Here is an 18,398-nt window from a genome sequence, read left to right as displayed (position 1 = left end):
AGTTCAACAGTCTACAACTCCGTATTGAGATAAGATATGAAAATGTAGAATATAACATATGTGCCCAAGACTTCCTTCTTTCATTTGGTGTGAGATTTATACCATTGTAAAGTAAATGTTAAACAGTGTGAAAACTTACCCCTCTCTCCCTTACTATAAACATCTTTAACCATTTTAATCCATTTTATTTTTAACTGTAACAGAAGTGTCCAAATATTTTTGCCACTGTTATGTACCATGGTTGTGTTTGATTACCATATTCATATATAATCCATTTTATAATACACAGTATTTCACTTCATAGTGTATCTATATTAAAAAGATGGTATAATTGTAACTTCTGTCATGTACAACAGACTATTTAAAATCATCTCTCATCTCCTTATCTCTCTTAGCACCGTGTGCACCGGTTCTGTCTGACGCTGTTCTGAACTGTAGTTCTCGGTCCGCTAATGTGACGTGGTCTGGCTCAGCGCTAAGTGGAGTTGTGGTCTCAGTCAGCGCTGTGAACGCTCAGGGTGTCCGACTGGGCTGCGGACCTTTAAACGGTCAATCCTGTGTAGTGGACGGACTGCAGTGTGGTCAGATGTACACGTTTGGTGTGAACGCAACACAAGGCCTGTGCACCAGTACAAGCAACACACTGCAGAGACAGACAGGTAACAGCAATCTGTCTCACAAACACTCCTTTCATTCTGCTGTAAGATCTACAGTGTAATAAAACCTCATGTTAAAGTGCCTCATGTCAAGAAGAGACGCGCTATAACGTTTCTAAACAATCAAACAATGTTACCTGGCGAATAAATTAAATTGAATTACTACATAGGAGGGATTTCAGTAATAAGGACTAGAGTAGGGATTCACTGAATGTTCGGCAATCGAAATGATTAGGTCGATAATGTCAGGAACTGCCCGCCTGGTCGCTCTATCACGACCAAGCGAGACAGTGGGGAACGAACCCAATCGCAGATGAGGTTGGGGAACATGAAACAAGACTTTAATAAATGACAAACACAAAGCAAAAACCCACGATGGGGAAAACAGTACTAGAAATAATATAAACTAGACAGGACTGACTTTTAACAAACAAGACTGGACTCGACCCAAACACGGACTGGACACAAGCCGATCTTCGCGATCCGGGGAGACCTGACAGACGACAAGATCAAGGACATGACAAATACATTTAAATACGCAACGCACGAGCACAGGATGTTAGACAACAGGGCATTATATAAGGGAACAAATCAAGAGGGAACAGTGGAAACTAATCAAACATTGATGGGAGAGCTAACGAGGAGACGAGGGGGTGGGAACACAAACGAGACACAGCAGCACACAGACCAAACAAAGGCCATGTGCTACAACACAAAACATGGATACTGCCACGATCCTGCCACATGACTAAACAACTATGAATAACTATGACAGGAGGGCAGGATCATAACAGTACCCTCCCCTTAAAGGGACGCCTCCAGGCGTTCCTCAAGGGGGTCCACAAGACAAATTTCATGACAAGACTGACACTGGCATAACACAAAATATAACAGCATGACAGATTATATGAAAAACAATACTAGACGACATCATGGGTAAACAATACAAAAGTTCACACTTGGGAGGCACGGTAGGCAAAGTTCTGGGTCCAAGGGGTGCAGACGAAGATAGGTACAAGGGATCTGGAAAGTCTTGACAAAGGGGCATGACAAACTTGACAAGGACTGGAAATACTGACATGAAACAAAACTGCAGTGACTGCTAAAACTGCAGCTCCTGCAATGGCAGTACAGGCTGCGCCGGCTGGCTGAAGCTGTGGCTGCGCCGGCTGGCTGAAGCTGTGGCTGCGCCGGCTGGCTGAAGCTGTGGCTGCGCCGGCTGGCTGAAGCTGTGGCTGCGCCGGCTGGCTGAAGCTGTGGCTGCGCCGGCTGGCTGAAGCTAGCTGTCGAGACTGTACTGGCTGCGCTGGCGAAATCCTCCCCACTCTCTCGTTCGGCTCCGGCGAAGACCCTCGACGGCTTCCCCTCCGGGCTCCAGGCCATACTTGGGGTGGCCGGTTGGCCCCACGGGCTGAACGATGGAGTTGGACCCACCAACCGCGGATCAGCTCCTGCTGACCCGCGCCTCGTCCGCTGGGTTCTATAATGGCTCGTGCGTTCTGTCAGGAACTGCCCGCCTGGTCGCTCTATCACGACCAAGCGAGACAGTGGGGAACGAACCCAATCGCAGATGAGGTTGGGGAACATGAAACAAGACTTTAATAAATGACAAACACAAAGCAAAAACCCACGATGGGGAAAACAGTACTAGAAATAATATAAACTAGACAGGACTGACTTTTAACAAACAAGACTGGACTCGACCCAAACACGGACTGGACACAAGCCGATCTTCGCGATCCGGGGAGACCTGACAGACGACAAGATCAAGGACATGACAAATACATTTAAATACGCAACGCACGAGCACAGGATGTTAGACAACAGGGCATTATATAAGGGAACAAATCAAGAGGGAACAGTGGAAACTAATCAAACATTGATGGGAGAGCTAACGAGGAGACGAGGGGGTGGGAACACAAACGAGACACAGCAGCACAAAGACCAAACAAAGGCCATGTGCTACAACACAAAACATGGATACTGCCACGATCCTGCCACATGACTAAACAACTATGAATAACTATGACAGGAGGGCAGGATCATAACAGATAATAGCTAAATATTTATTTTCAGTGTTCAGTCAAATAATTGAAAAGGTTGAATACATTTTACCGAACAGTTAGGTCTTTGATGACACTATCAAATTAACCAGATTCTTTTCCTCTGCTCGTGCTTGATTGTGCACACAGGCTCACGTCTGCTGCTCAACATATAGTACAGTGCTGCATAAACGTTGTTGCAAGTATTTTCAAAAACTGTTTATAGGCATGCGAGATTATATCCAAAACAGTGATGGTGGCCTACATGTGTTATTAACGCTTCTCCAAAAAAGTTGACAAATTTTTTCACCTTATAATCCAGGGTCGCTTAGGCTAAATTTACACTGCAGACCTTGATGCCCAATTTTGATTTGTCGACTATAACCAATTATTTGTGCTGCTGAAGAGTTGCTGTCCACCTGAGTTGATGTCATTTGCCAGTGTCACATTTTCAATGACGCCACGCAAGTCTTGACATGGGAATATCCGATCGAAAAATTGGAATTGAGTCACTTCAAACAGGCAGTGATGTCTAATGCTGTGTTTACACCAACCGCGCTTGAGGCGGCAAAATCACGTCTATCGCGCCTAGTTTGCCGCTTGAACAGTTTGAATGCATTTGCGTGTCTAGAGCTAAATAGACGCGCTGAAAAATCCGCCAAAGTACACATTTTTCATTTGGAGTGTCAGCCGCAAATTCGCGTCAATTGTAGTTCTAAACGTAGTTTCGAGAGGAGCCTAAACATTCAGATCTGTCAATCATCATTATGGGCGTATATAAGGCAGCCTTCCAGCCTCCGGGTCCGGCTGCAGTTTTTCCGGCATCCCTCCTCCTCCCCATCTCCTCCTTCACTGCTCTCTTTCTTCCTCTGTGCATTTCTGTTGCAAGGGGGGGTTGAACTTGGGGCTCGAGCCCCTGCCTCAGGTTCGCTCTCTCTGAAGGTTCAGAGCTCAGCTGTAGAGCTCCCTTCGAGGACAGCAAGCCAAGTTTGTTTACCATTAATCATTAAGATCTGAATGCGCAGGCGAACTATTGAAACACAAAATGGACAAAAAGCACCAAAGCCAGGCGCTCAATTCACGCCAATGAGGTGGAATTACGTCTACCGCGCTGTGCCAAACCCCTCATCCGCACCGCGAGACCTCCATACGCGCGTCAACGCGTCTTCACATTGACTTAACATTGAAATCACTCACGCTTGACGCATCTACTGCGGGTGGTGTAAATGCAGCATTATGGTACTAGTAAACCTACCTCATTGTTTGCCCACACAAAACCGCTTGATGCATTTGCCGTCTTGATAGTTTGTATTTATCGCTTTTTATAAGAATGTTCGACAGAAGTGTGGTGCTTCTTTACAAGATAACTTCGCCATCTACTGGCATGGCATGCTTAATACAGCATATGTAATCGACTTTGCGGATCCGTGCAAATGATGATCTTTTTGAAAGGGTTGACGTGCATATGTTAATTCTTTCAAAAGCACAGGAAATCTGTTCTTCACTACACTACAGTATTTTTCTCTTCTTTAGCTCCATATCCACCACAGAATATCCAGTCCATAACAAACTTCAGCAATAATACAGTGAGTGTGTCCTGGTCTAGCAGCAACGGAACGGTTTCTTATAGGACCACTCTGGAATGTTCAAATGGACAAACATACACATGCAGGACTAATGCAACAGGATGTGACATCACTAACATGCCCTGCGGACAGACCTGCGCAGTCAAGTCAGTGGCAGAGGGGACGACCTGTAACAGCTCTATTAGCATTGGACCAAATATCACAACAGGTAAGAAAAAACAACGATTAACATGGTGGCAGTTCTGGAACACAAGAACAGTGAAAAAATGTTGCCCCCCTTCCTGAATTTTTTTACATGTTTGTCAGACTTTAATGTTTCAGATCATAATTTTTTTTTTAAATATCAATCAAAGATAGCTGCATGTTGTGTTAACTTGTGTTTTTAAATGAAGGATTTTATTATGAAGTGCAAAACAGAATCCAAACCCACATGGCTCTGTGTTAAAGTGCTTCAGTTTCTCTAACCACATCCAGGCCTGATAACTGCCACACCTGTTTGCAATCAAGAAATCACTTAATAGGACCTGCCTGACAAAGTAAAGTAGACCAAAAGATCCTCAAAAGCTACACATCCCATTGAGATCCAAAGAAATTCAGGGACAAATGAGAAAGGAAGTCAGGCAATGGTTATAAAGCAATTTCTAAAGCTTTGGGACTCCTACCTCAAGAGCGCAGCAATGACTCATCCAAGAGGTCACAAAAGACCCCACAACAACATTCAAAGAACTGCAGGCCTCACTTGTCTCAGTTAAAGGAGCATTTCACCCGTAGTAACATTAATCTTTATTGAAAGTGCGTCATATTTGTTAGACAGAACTGTGCTGAACAAAAAGAACACAAAGGCTTGTCTCAGTTTTGCCAGAAAACATTTTGATGATCCCCAAGCCTTTTGGGAAAATACTCTGTGGACTGACGAGATAAAAAATTCACTTTTTGGAAGGTGTGTGTCCCATCGTGTATGGCATAAAAGTAATAAAAAATATTTCAGAAAAAGAACATCATACCAACAGTAAAATATAGTGGTGGTAGGGTGATGGTCTGGGCTGTTTTGCTGCTTCAGGACCTGAAAGACTTGTTGTGATAAATGGAAGCATGAATTCTGCTGTCTACCAAAACATCCTGAAGGACTATGGACATCTGTTCGTGACCTCAAGCTGAAGTGTACTTGGGTTCTACAGCAGGACAATAATCCAAAACACACCAACAAGTCCACCTCTGAATGGCTGAAGAAAAACAAAATAAAGATTTTGGAGTGGCCTATTCAAAGTCCTGATCTCAATCGTATTGAGATGCTGTAGCATTGCCTTAAAAGGGCGGTTCGTGCTAGAAAAGCCTCCAATGTGGCTGAATTACAACAATTCTGCAAAGATAAGTGGGCCAAAATTCCTCCACAGCGCTGTAACAGACTCATCGCAAGTTATCGCAAATGCTTGACTGCAGTTGTTGCTGCTAAGGGTGGCCCAACCAGTTATTAGGTTTAGGGGGCAAGCACTTTTTCACACAGGGCCATGTGGGTTTGGATTTTGTTTTACCTTCATTATAAAAGACTAATAAAAGGATAATTTTAAAAAATCCTTCATCCATTGTGAGAAGTTTGACAGAAACTGTTGGATTGTCAGGCTGGAATAACAAGTGGTGTTCATCCGCATAGCAGTGGTAGGAAAAGCCATTTTTCCGAATTATAGAACCTAGGGATGTCACGTATATAGAAAAGAGCAGTGGTGCAACACTGAGCCTTGAGGTACCCCGTTATTGAGACATTGGGGTTGACCTGCCTGAGAGGTAAAACTTGAACCATAGTAGTGCCATTCCAGAGACACCCATAGCTTGAGAGTCAACAGGAGGATGTGGTGACTGACAGTGTCAAAAGTGTAGATAGATTCAGTGGGATCATTACAGATGATTGACAGCAGGGGTAGGCAAGGTTGGACCTAGAGAGCGGCAGTCTGAGTGTGGGTTACTTCAGCAACAGGGTTATACAAGCTTTTTTTAAAAGCTGTGGGAAATGAACCAGTGGAGAAAGATGAGGTGAAAATGTTAAAAATAAAAGGATGGAGAAATGACATGAAGGAGATGGGTGGGATCTAGTGAGCAGTTAGTCAGAAATGTTTACTGTATGTATGCCAGTTGGTAATGCCAGTGGGTAATGTGGCATACTATAGATAATGCCATAATTTTAATAATGGTTAACGTCAATACACCAGTAGTTTTGGCAATATTATGACATAATGATCAACATTAATAAATTTTTTAAAAGAAGCATTACCCTGAGAAATTGGGTGATTTTGATCTCAGGCTAGAAGGCAACTGAAAATGACTGTTGTAAATTTGAGGAGTGGTCTTTCACATCCACACCCGGGTTTGACCATCAAGTACCCCCTGTAATGCATCACATTATTGTAAAATGAGCAAATGTATGTCATTTCATGTTGACATTAACACTGAGCAAATGATTTTGTGTCATTTATCCAGCTTCATGCGCACCACAAAATGTATCTGCCAATGTGAACTGTAGCAGTAACACAGCAACAGTAACCTGGGGGAGTAACCAAGGAGTGGTGCTTTACTCAGTGACAGCCAGCAGTGTTAATGGCCAATCGGTTAACTGCACCTCAGCATCCACCTCATGCGTCCTTTCGCCTTTGACCTGCGGACAGCGATACACGATCACAGTGAGGGCTGTAGGCACAAACTACAGCAGTGATGCCAGTGCACCCGTACAGATCCAATCAGGTAACAATCCAAAAACTCACCAACCTTGTTGTTCTGTTCGTCTACTTTTTGGGAATCTTTTCAGTAGCCACACATTTTGGTCCACTGCAACTTACTTTGCACATACTTTGTGTAATATTTTGCACTATATGTATTTTAAGGTATCTATTCACTTTGGCAGTGAATAAAAATTTTGACCACATGTATATACACTAATGGGAGAAATCATCTAAAACACATGCAGTCTCTTTTTCTTAAAACAAACGAAATACACTTTCGACAAGCAAAAGTATAATCTAAAGCATGATTCATGGCTGCAAAAGTTTATTGTCTACTATAAGCTCTTCAAACTATGTTTCAATAGTAAATATGTAAGGCTGCAACAACTAATTTATAAAATAACCGATTATGAAAATCCTGATTAGTTAGTTAGGTGTGCACGCCAAGGGGAAGGATTTCGTACAAATCAGCACAGGTTTTTTGTGTCTTATATCTTCTGTCGCATGACAAACTCCTACAGGCTATGTATGCCGTCCGGAAACAAAAGTAATGAGTTCATGTCTCAGGTTTTTCGGGTTTGACTCGAGTCATTCGATCTTTTCCAATATAAGGCTATGCAGCACGGTGAACACAAAATGAACTTATCACCCTCCGAGAGACGACTCATTACTCCCGAGAAATACTAAAGATTCGTTCAAAATGAACGAATCGTTCATGAACGACCCATCACTAGTGCCCACTTCTAGAAAGGGTAGCTACAGTATTAAACTGTCTCTATTTAAAGACAATTTGTCGAACTGTCAACTGATGGATGTCTTAATATTTTGAAATTGTTTTGTATCACTTTTCAGCCTTATGGAGTGCAACAACTGTTGATCGGATCTCTTTAGAGAGCTCCTCCTGTCAAGGCATGGTTCATAAGAGATGATGCTTTTTAACGACAGTTAAAATGTTTAAAGACACATAGAAACTAGAATTATTTGTGTGTTGTCAGCTTATGCACATGATGTTTGTCTATTGTTGTGACCTAAATTAGGATCAGATCATATTTTATGGCAAATCACTGTAGAAAACCAGTTAATTCCTAGGGGTTTTCTTGCCACTGTAATTGTTGTTGCCCTGGAAATATGTCAAAAGATAAAAGACAACAGCACTCATCAAGGCAATTAAAGTGTTAAAGTATCAAAACTAATACAAACTGATCAGCTATGACACAACAGTCAGAACCAATAAAGACGAACAGTTTCTCTCTTTTTCTATTCTAGTGCCTTGCACCCCACAGAATGTCCTGCCCACTGTGGACTGTGGATTGAACGCATTAGTGGTTTCGTGGACACCTAGTGCTGGTGGACAGAACTACACAGCCACTTTACGGGACACAAGTGGCCTGTCCACCACCTGCCAGTCTTCAGGCTCACAGTGTAATATCACAGGACTGAGCTGTGGTCAGGTGTACTCCGTTAATGTGATCGCATCTGATAATCTGTGCACCAGCACTCCCAGCACTACTGCCAGTACCCAGTCAGGTATCTATAAACATAAACTAATTATAATCTATGTCCTTTGTCCTTCTTACTGTTTGTTTAAATAGCTTATGAAATGCATAAGAAAAGACTGTAATCTGATTAAATGTTCTGATTCTTAGTATTTGTTTTACCCACAGTTCCTTGTGCAGCCAGCTCCATCAATGCAACATTGGACTGTGTGCGTGCGACAGCCACTGTGTCGTGGCAGAATGGGACAGGAGGTCAGGGTTTTGCTGTATCTGCCCTTTCATCTCGTGGTAACAGGGCTACCTGTGTCTCCAACAGCTCCATCACAAACTGTGTGCTGAGCTCTCTGCAGTGTGGTGATGTGTATGCGGTGACTGTACAGACTCTTGGACAGATGTGCAATGCCAGCGCACAGATGACTGGCTCTCTGATCACAGGTGAGCCTTAGTGGATTAAATGTGTGTAACTGAATTAGAAACGTAGCCTTAATGTCATTTATTGAAGGTGCTTTTAAAGTTTTTTTTAAATAAGCTGTTTAGCTGTGTTTGATTAGGGTTGTAGCTAAACTCTGCAGGACACCGGCCCTCCAGGAATGAGCACTGACACCCCTGACTTAGATGATGTATTTAATCTGAAAGAGCTCATATAACATACTAAATGAACACTATGCTTTTGTCTGTCAGCACCCTGCGCTCCTGAGTCTGTGGTCAGTCAGCTGTTAGACTGTCAAACAGGTGCTGTTCGCATCAGCTGGCAGTCAAGTAACGGATCACTGAGTTACTGTGCTAAAGCTGTATCCACGGCTGGTAATCTGACGTGTAACTCCACATCCACATCCTGCGTTATTCCTGCCATCAGCTGTGGACAAACCTATAACATCACTGTGGCCGCTCAGGGCAACAGCTGTACCGCAAAGAGTGTGACCAGTCAGATAACAGCAGGTACAGTATCATTCAGACAAAGATAGGCTCACAGCCACTGTGACTAACATTCAAAATAAAAAAATCCTTTAGAATAAATATAAATATTTAAAAAGAACTACTTAAATGTCCTAATATAACCAAGGACTAGTCCTGGATTCATTTAAACCCTACCTGAGAAACCGCCCTTTAGATTTATTTAAATCATATTCTGCATGGCATTGAATAGTGGCCGCAGTTTAAAGCCCATGCATTATATTTTTTTTCATATTATAGCGTATTTAGCAATCAATAGCCTGCCTTTTAAATGTATACACATCTAGATAAAAAAATTATGTAACAACGGCTCTACCTCAGTATGTACAGTGAGGAAAATAAGTATTTAAACAACTTGCTATTTTGCAAGTTCTCTCACTTAGAAATCATGGAGGGGTCTGAAATTGTCATAATAGGTGCATGTCCACTGTGAGAGACATCATCTAAAAAAAATCCAGAAATCACAATGTATGATTTTTTTACTATTTTTTTGTATGATACAGCCGCAAATAAGTATTTGAACACCTGTCTATCAGCTAGAATTCTGTACCTCAAAGATATGTTAGACTGCCTTTAAAATGTCCACCTCCACTCCATTTATTATCCTTAATTAGATGAACCTGTTTGAGGTCGTTAGCTGCATAAAGACACCTGTCCATCCCATACAATCAATAAGAAGCCAACTACTAACATGGCCAAGACCAAAGAGCTGTCCAAAGATACCAGAGACAAAATTGTACACCTCCACAAGGCTGGAAAGGGCTACGGGGAAATTGCCAGGCAGCTTGGTGAAAAAAGGCCCACTGTTAGAGCAATCATTAGAAAATGGAAGAAGCTAAACATGACTGTCAATCTCCCTCAGACTGGGGCTCCATGGAAGATCTCACCTCGTGGGGTCTTAATGATCCTAAGAAAGTTGATAAATCAGCCTAGAACTACACGGGAGGAGCTGGTCAATGGCCTAAAAAGAGCTGGGACCACCGTATTGGTAATACACTAAGACGTTATGGTTTGAAATCATGCATGGCACGGAAGGTTCCCCTGCTTAAACCAGCACATGTCCAGGCCCATCTTAAGTTTGCCAATGACCATTTGGATGATCCAGAGGAGTCATGGGAGAAAGTCATGTGGTCAGATGAGACCAAAATAGAACTTTTTCGTAATAATTCCACTAAATGTGTTTGGAGGAAGAAGAATGATGAGTACCATCCCAAGAACACCATCCCTACTATGAAACATGGGGGTGGTAGCATCGTGCTTTGGAGGTGTTTTTCTGCACATGGGACAGGGCGATTGCACTGTATTAAGGAGAGGATGATCGGGGCCATGTATTGCAATATTTTGGGGAACAACCTCTTTCCTTCAGTTAAATCATTGAAGATGAGTCGAGGCTGGGTCTTCCAACATGACGTTTAGTAACAAGACTCGCAAGAACCAGTGACTGTCTTACACACTGACATGGAATCTTTTTCTAATAATAGATGGACTTTTAATGGGACTTTTAATGCCATTACAAAGCTAGGAAGAGCCAGGATATTATTTAATATAACTCTCAATGTATTCAGCTAAAAACTAAGTCATATACACCTGTGATGGCATTAAGGTGAGTGAATAATGGGCTGATTTTTACTTTGCTTTAATAGGCTGTCTTTTTCCTCTATAGGGCCCTGTCCACCGAGTTCAGTCTCTGCTGTGTTGTTGGACTGCTCTTCTAACACCGCCTTAGTGTCCTGGACCTCTATACCTGGAGTTCAATACACGGCGAGAGCCAATGGCACCACGGGGTCCTCTGCTGGTGTGGAGTGTAATACAACTAACTCAAACTGTACTCTTACCAATCTACAGTGTGGCAGTCAATACAACATCAGCGTCACTGCTACCAGAAACAACTGTAGTAGTACAGCCAACATGATGTCCAACTTTACCACAGGTTAGGGTGACTTACACACTCCATTTTAAAATTATAATAAACTGAAATTTTGTCTACAGTTCACATCCTCTTGCAAAATGCACTGTGGTGACCATGTTAAAGTGATGTTACAGATGCTTATATCATAGTACTTTAAAACAGTAGTATTTGGACACTTTAAAGGGGACATTTCACAAGACTTTTTAAGACGTAAATTAAATCTTTGGTGTCCCCAGTAGACCTGTTTGAGTCATGACTCACTCGGATCTTTCACCCGGATCTTTAAATTAAGTTTGCTAGGCCTAGTCCCCAGAGTGCGTATGTAAAGTTTTAGCTCAAAATACCATATAGATCATTTATTATAGCATAGTTGCCACTTCATAGGTATGAACAAAAATGTGACGTTTTTGGGCGTGTCCTTTAAAATGCAAATCAGCTGATGAAATGCAAACACTAATCGGCATAATGGTGGTTTGTTGAAATTGAAACTCTTGTGCTGTCAATTATTTTCTCCCTCTCTTTCTGCACTAAATGGCAGTGTCATGGATGGATAGTGCAGATTAAGGGGTGGTATTATTATAATAAGATCCCCTTCTGACATCACAATGGGAACCAAATTTACAAAAATCACTTTGTGTGACGACAACTTCTATAGTCAACTTCATGTTCACATTTGGTCAAGATCACTCTAATCTGATGTTAGCACAATTTTCTTATATTTTTGGCTTTAAAAGTAAAAAATATGCACTTTACATTTTATGCAATACATCTTTGTTAGGTATGAATGTTAAAAATTATTATTTTGCATAAATAGAAGAAAGAATAACGTATCTTTTGATACCTTATCTGACATGCTATGTTGAGCTTACCTTGAGATTTAGTCAACATTAGCACACATGTTAGTTTGGGGCAAGTTGTCTTAATGACATTGGGGCAAGTTGTCACATGCTTTTTACACCGGAACTAGTTTTATTACTATTTATTTGTTTATTTACTATTCTAAACCTTGGGTTATTTTAAACCCCAGGTTAACAGAATCCTGGGTTATCTGTCTCACGTTTCACAATGTTCGTACTTAACCAGGGGTTAAAAGACAACCCTGGGTATTCATAATCTGACACACTGTGTATTTCTAAACCCTAGGTCAAGCAACCCTGAACACCTTGATTAGCTGCTTCAGCTGTGTTTAATTGGGGTCATAACATTTGAACCCTGGGTTAATTTCAGGGATAACCCCACTTCCAAATTACAAGTGTGAAACTATCCTTAACCTACTGTAGGTTTAAAAGCAGGGTTTAGAACAAAGAAGCCCCTAATGCAGTATGAAAAGCCCTTGAGTTAATATTTCCAGTTCTGGTTTGAAATTAAAAATTGAAATTAAAAATCACAATTAAGTTGTGTTGTTCTTTTCAGATACTCTAGTGTGACAATTTACCTGTTGATGGGGCAAATTGTCACAAGTGAACATTCTCTATTCAACAGTCTACAACTCCGTAATGAGATAAGATATGAAAATGTAATGAATTCAACATATGTGCCCAAGACTTCCTTCTTTCATTTGGTGTGAGATTTATACCATTGTAAAGTAAATGTTAAACAGTGTGAAAAGTGTGACAACTTACCCCACTCTCCCTTACTATAAACATCTTTTACCATTTTAATCCATTTTATTTTTAAGTGTAACAGAAGTGTCCAAATATTTTTGCCACTGTTATGTAAGGGATAATGTAGAGGCAGCCGGTAGTTATCGGGAAATAAGCCCCGACAGTGTGATCAGGACCCGACGCGAAGCGGAGGGTCTTGTATCACACTGAAGGGGCTTATTTCCCGATAACTACCGGCTGACTCTACATTATCCCGCTTATTACACGGCTACTTGTCACATAAGAAAAAAAACTGGACATGAATATGAATTTGAAACATTTTATTGGCATATTTGTTTTAAATTAACATTTTTATCCTTCCCCGAAACTTTGCACAGATGCATAAAATGATCGTAATACCTTATTAAGATCCTCTGCTTCATACTTGTCTGTCTCCATTTTTTTCTCTTTTAGCCAGTCTTTGAGAAGTTTTAATGCCCATTCTGTATTTTTTTGTGTGTTGGCTTCGTAGCTGTCATGCTCTATTTTGTCAAGTTCAGTCTCAGTAAGCTCTCTGTGTCTTGTCGTGGTTGTCCAGTGTTTGTCACAAGATGGCGCCAAACAGACAGTAATCTTTATTGATCTTTATTGGCGCGGAGCGATCTTACTCGTAAAAGGAGTACCGGCTATGCGTTATTATTTTGGAGCGGTTATTATTCGAAAAGAACGAACCTGCAAATGTCTCAACTGACCAATCAGAATCAAGCATTCCAGAGAGCCGTGTAATAAGTATTCATATACAATCCATTTTATAATAAACAGTATTTCACTTCATAGTGTAACTATATTAAAAAAGATGCTATTATTGTAACTTATGTCATGTACAACAGACTATTTAAAATCATCTCTCATCTCCTTATCTCTCTTAGCACCGTGTGCACCGGTTCTGTCTGACGCTGTTCTGAACTGTAGTTCTCGGTCCGCTTTGGTGACGTGGTCCGGCTCAGCATCGAGTGGAGTTGTGGTCTCTGTAAGCGCAGTGAACGCTCAGGGTGTCCGGCTGGGCTGCGGACCTTTAAACGGTCAATCCTGTGTAGTGGACGGACTGCAGTGTGGTCAGATGTACACGTTTGGTGTGAACGCAACACAAGGCCTGTGCACCAGTACAAGCAACACACTGCAGAGACAGACAGGTAACAGCAATCTATCTCACAAACACTTCTTTCATTCTGCTGTACGATCTACAGTGTAATAAAACCTCATATTAAAGTGCCTCATGTCAAGACGAAACGCGTTATAACGTTTCTAAACAATCAAACAATGTTATCTGGCGAATAAATTCAATTGAATTACTACGAAGGAGGGATTTCAGTAATGAGGACTAGAGTAGGGATGCACTGAATGTTTGGCAATCGAAATGATTAGGTTGGAAAATATCAAAATAATTATTTTCAGTGTTCAGTCAAATAAGTGAAAAGGCCGAATATATTTTACCGAACAGTGAGGTCTTTGATGACGCTATCAAATTAACCAGCGTAAAGTGAGAGACTCTCTTCCTCTGCTCGTGCTTGATTGTGCACACAGGCTCACGTCTGCTGCTCAACATATAGTACAGTGCTGCATAAGCGTTGTTGCAAGTATTTTCAAAAACTGTCTATAGGCATGCGAGAATATAAACAAAACAGTGATGGTGACCTACATTTGTTTGTGCTGCTCAAGATACTGAGTTTATTAGTGCTTCTCCAAAAAAGTTGACAATTGTTTTCACCTTATAATCCAGGGTCGCTTAGGCTAAATTTACACTGCAGACCTTGATGCCCAATTTTGATTTGTTGACTATAACCAATTATTTGTGCTGCTGAAGAGTTGCTGTCCACCTGAGTTGATGTCATTTGCCAGTGTCACATTTTCAATGACGCATGGCACGTCTTGACATGGGAATATCCGATTGAAAAATTGGAATTGATTCACTTCAAACAGGCAGTGTAAATGTAGTCTAATGCTGCGTTTACACCAACCGCGTTTAAGGCAGTAAAATCATGTCTACCGCACTTAGTTTGCCGCTTGAACAGTTTGAATGCATTTGCATGTCTAGAGCTAAATAGACGCGCGGACAAAAAACGCTAAAGCTCACATTTTTCAACTGGAGCGTCAGCCGCAAATTCCCGTCAAACACAAAATGGACAAAAAGCACCATTCTCGCGTACCACGCCAGGCGCTCAATTCACGCCAATGAGGCGGAATTAAGTCTACCGCGCTGTGCCAAACCCCTCATCCGCACCGCGAGTCCTCCATACGCGCGTCAACGCGTCTTCACATTGACTTAACATTGAAATCACTCACGCTTGACGCATCTACCGCGGCTGGTGTAAACGAGCATTATGGTACTAATAAACCTACCTCATTGTTTGCCCAAACAAAACAGCTTGATGCATTTGCCGTCTTGATAGTTTGTATTTATCGCTTTTTATAAGAATTTTCTACAGGAGTGTGGTGCTTCTTTACAAGAAAACTTCGCCATCTACTGGCCTATCATGCTTATTACAGAATATTTAATCGACTTTGCGGATCCGTGCAAATTATGATCTTTTTGAAAGGGTTGACGTGCATATGTTAATTCTTTCAAAAGCACAGGAAAATCTGTTCTTCACTACACTACAGTATTTTTTTTCTTCTTTAGCCCCATATCCTCCACAGAATATCCAGTCCATAACAAACTTCAGCAATAACACAGTGAGTGTGTCCTGGTCTAGCAGCAACGGAACGGTTTCTTATAGGACCACACTGGAATGTTCAAATGGACAGACATACACATGCAGGACTAATGCAACAGGATGTGACATCACTAACATGCCCTGCGGACAGACCTGCGCAGTCAAGTCAGTGGCGGAGGGGACGACCTGTAACAGCTCTATTGGCATTGGACCAAATATCACAACAGGTAAGAAAAATAGGCGGTTAACATGGTGTTATTTCTGGAGCATTTGAAATTAAAATAATCGTATTTACTTTCTTAATATATTCTTCTGGTCTCAGTGTGCATATTTTATTAGTTAACAATGTTCCAAAGAAAAACTGGTTTCTGAAATGACTTTAGTTCTTGGCTGACATCACCCAGGCTGGCCAAGCTGCTGGTTCATGATGACCAAACGCCACATAGTGATTTAAGCATTGCTTTAGACTTTTACTATTCTTTAACATTTAGGCATTTAGCAGACTCTTTTATCCAAAGCGACTTACAAGTGAGGTAAACAATAGAAAAAATGGGGATCTAGCGAGCAGGTAGTTGGTAATGTTTACTGTATGTATGCCAGTTGGTAATGTCAGTGGGTAATGTTGCATACTATAATAATGACACAATTTTAATAATGGTTAACGTTAATACACCAGTAGTTTTGGCAATATTATGACATAATGATCAACGTTCATAATTACGGATCTGAGGCTAGAAGGCAACTGAAAATGTCTGTTGTAAATTTAAGGAGTGGTCTTTCACATCAACACCCATGTTTGACCATCAAATACAACATGTAATGCATCACATTATTGTAAAATGAGCAAATGTATTTCATTTCATGTTGACATTAACACTGAGCCAATCATTGTGTGTCATTTATCCAGCTTCATGCGCACCACAAAATGTATCTGCCAATGTGAACTGTAGCAGTAACACAGCAACAGTAACCTGGGGGAGTAGCCAAGGGGCGGTGCTTTACTCAGTGACAGCCAGCAGTGTTAATGGCCAATCGGTTAACTGCACCTCAGCGTCCACCTCATGCGTCCTTTCACCTTTGACCTGCGGACAGCGATACACGATCACAGTGAGGGCTGTAGGCACAAACTACAGCAGTGATGCCAGTGCACCTGTACAGATCCAAACAGGTAACAATCCAAAAACTCACCAACCTTGTTGTTCTGTTCGTCTACTTTTTGGGAATCTTTTCAGTAGCCACACATTTTGGTCCACTGCAACTTACTTTGCACATACTTTGTGTAATATTTTGCACTATATGTATTTTAAGGTATCTATTCACTTTGGCAGTGAATAAAAATTTTGACCACATGTATATACACTAATGGGAGAAATCATCTAAAACACATGCGGTCTCTTTTTCTTAAAACAAACGAAATACACTTTCGACAAGCAAAAGTATAATCTAAAGCATGATTCATGGCTGCAAAAGTTTATTGTCTACTATAAGCTCTTCAAACTATGTTTCAATAGTAAATATGTAAGGCTGCAACAACTAATTTATAAAATAACCGATTATGAAAATCATGATTAGTTAGTTAGGTGTGCACGCCAAGGGGAAAGATTTCGTACAAATCATCACAGTTTTTTTGTATCTTATATCTTCTGTCGCATGACAAACTCCTACAGGCTATGTATGCCGTCCGGAAACAAAAGTAATGAGTTCATGTCTCAGGTTTTTCGGGTTTGACTCGAGTCATTCGATCTTTTCCAATATAAGGCTACAGTATGCAGCACGGTGAACACAAAATGAACTTATCACCCTCCGAGACGACTCATTACTCCCGAGTCATACTAAAGATTCGTTCAAAATGAACGAATCGTTCATGAACGACCCATCACTAGCGCGCACTTCTAGAAAGGGTAGCTACAGTATTAAACTGTCTCTATTTATAGACAATTTGTCGAACTGATAGATGTCTTAATATTTTGAAATTGTTTTGTATCACGTTTCAGCCTTATGGAGTGCAACAACTGTTGATCGGATCTCTTTAGAGAGCTCCTCCTGTTAAGGCATGGTTCATAAGAGATGATGCTTTTTAACGACAGTTAAAATGTTTAAAGACACATAGAAACAAGAATTATTGGTGTGTTGTCAGCTTATGCACATGATGTTTGTCTATTGTTGTGACCTAAATGAGGATCAGATCATATTTTATGGCAAATCACTGTAGAAAACCAGTTAATTCCTAGGGGTTTTCTTGCCACTGTAATTGTTGTTGCCCTAGAAATATGTCAACAGAGAAAAGACAACTACACTCATCAAGGCAATTAAAGTGTTAAAGAATTAAAACGAATACAAACTGATCAGCTATCACACAACAGTCAGAACCAATTAAGACGAACAGTTTCTCTCTTTTTTTTATTCTAGTGCCTTGCACCCCACAGAATGTCCTGCCCACTGTGGACTGTGGATTGAATGCATTAGTGGTTTCGTGGACACCTAGTGCAGGTGGACAGAACTACACAGCCACTTTACGGGACACAAGTGGCCTGTCCACCACCTGCCAGTCTTCAGGCTCACAGTGTAATATCACAGGACTGAGCTGTGGTCAGGTGTACTCCGTTAATGTGATCGCATCTGATAATCTGTGCACCAGCACTCCCAGCACTACTGCTAGTACCCAGTCAGGTATCTATAAACATAAATTAATTGTATTATATGTCCTTTGTCTGCTTACTGTTTGTTTAAATAGCTTATGAAATGCA

The 18,398-nt window shown here is 41.2% G+C and overlaps 1 protein-coding gene across 1 annotated transcript in view; it reads left to right on the top strand.

Annotated features, from left to right (window-relative positions):
- Positions 1-18,398, top strand: part of fndc7rs1 (fibronectin type III domain containing 7, related sequence 1) — a 65,447-nt gene that overhangs the window by 19,694 nt on the left and 27,355 nt on the right. The window contains exons 13-23 of the mRNA XM_065276976.2: positions 396-659; positions 4,232-4,492; positions 6,757-7,017; positions 8,262-8,522; positions 8,660-8,926; positions 9,173-9,430; positions 11,109-11,375; positions 13,867-14,130; positions 15,618-15,878; positions 16,559-16,819; positions 18,061-18,321. Coding sequence (XP_065133048.2) covers positions 396-659; positions 4,232-4,492; positions 6,757-7,017; positions 8,262-8,522; positions 8,660-8,926; positions 9,173-9,430; positions 11,109-11,375; positions 13,867-14,130; positions 15,618-15,878; positions 16,559-16,819; positions 18,061-18,321 — 2,886 coding nt within the window. The remainder of the gene's footprint in view (positions 1-395; positions 660-4,231; positions 4,493-6,756; positions 7,018-8,261; positions 8,523-8,659; positions 8,927-9,172; positions 9,431-11,108; positions 11,376-13,866; positions 14,131-15,617; positions 15,879-16,558; positions 16,820-18,060; positions 18,322-18,398) is intronic.

Source organism: Paramisgurnus dabryanus, chromosome 6 (assembly GCF_030506205.2).
Source record: "Paramisgurnus dabryanus chromosome 6, PD_genome_1.1, whole genome shotgun sequence".
Taxonomy (NCBI): Eukaryota; Metazoa; Chordata; class Actinopteri; order Cypriniformes; family Cobitidae; genus Paramisgurnus; species Paramisgurnus dabryanus.
This window is presented reverse-complemented; position numbering and strand designations above follow the sequence as displayed.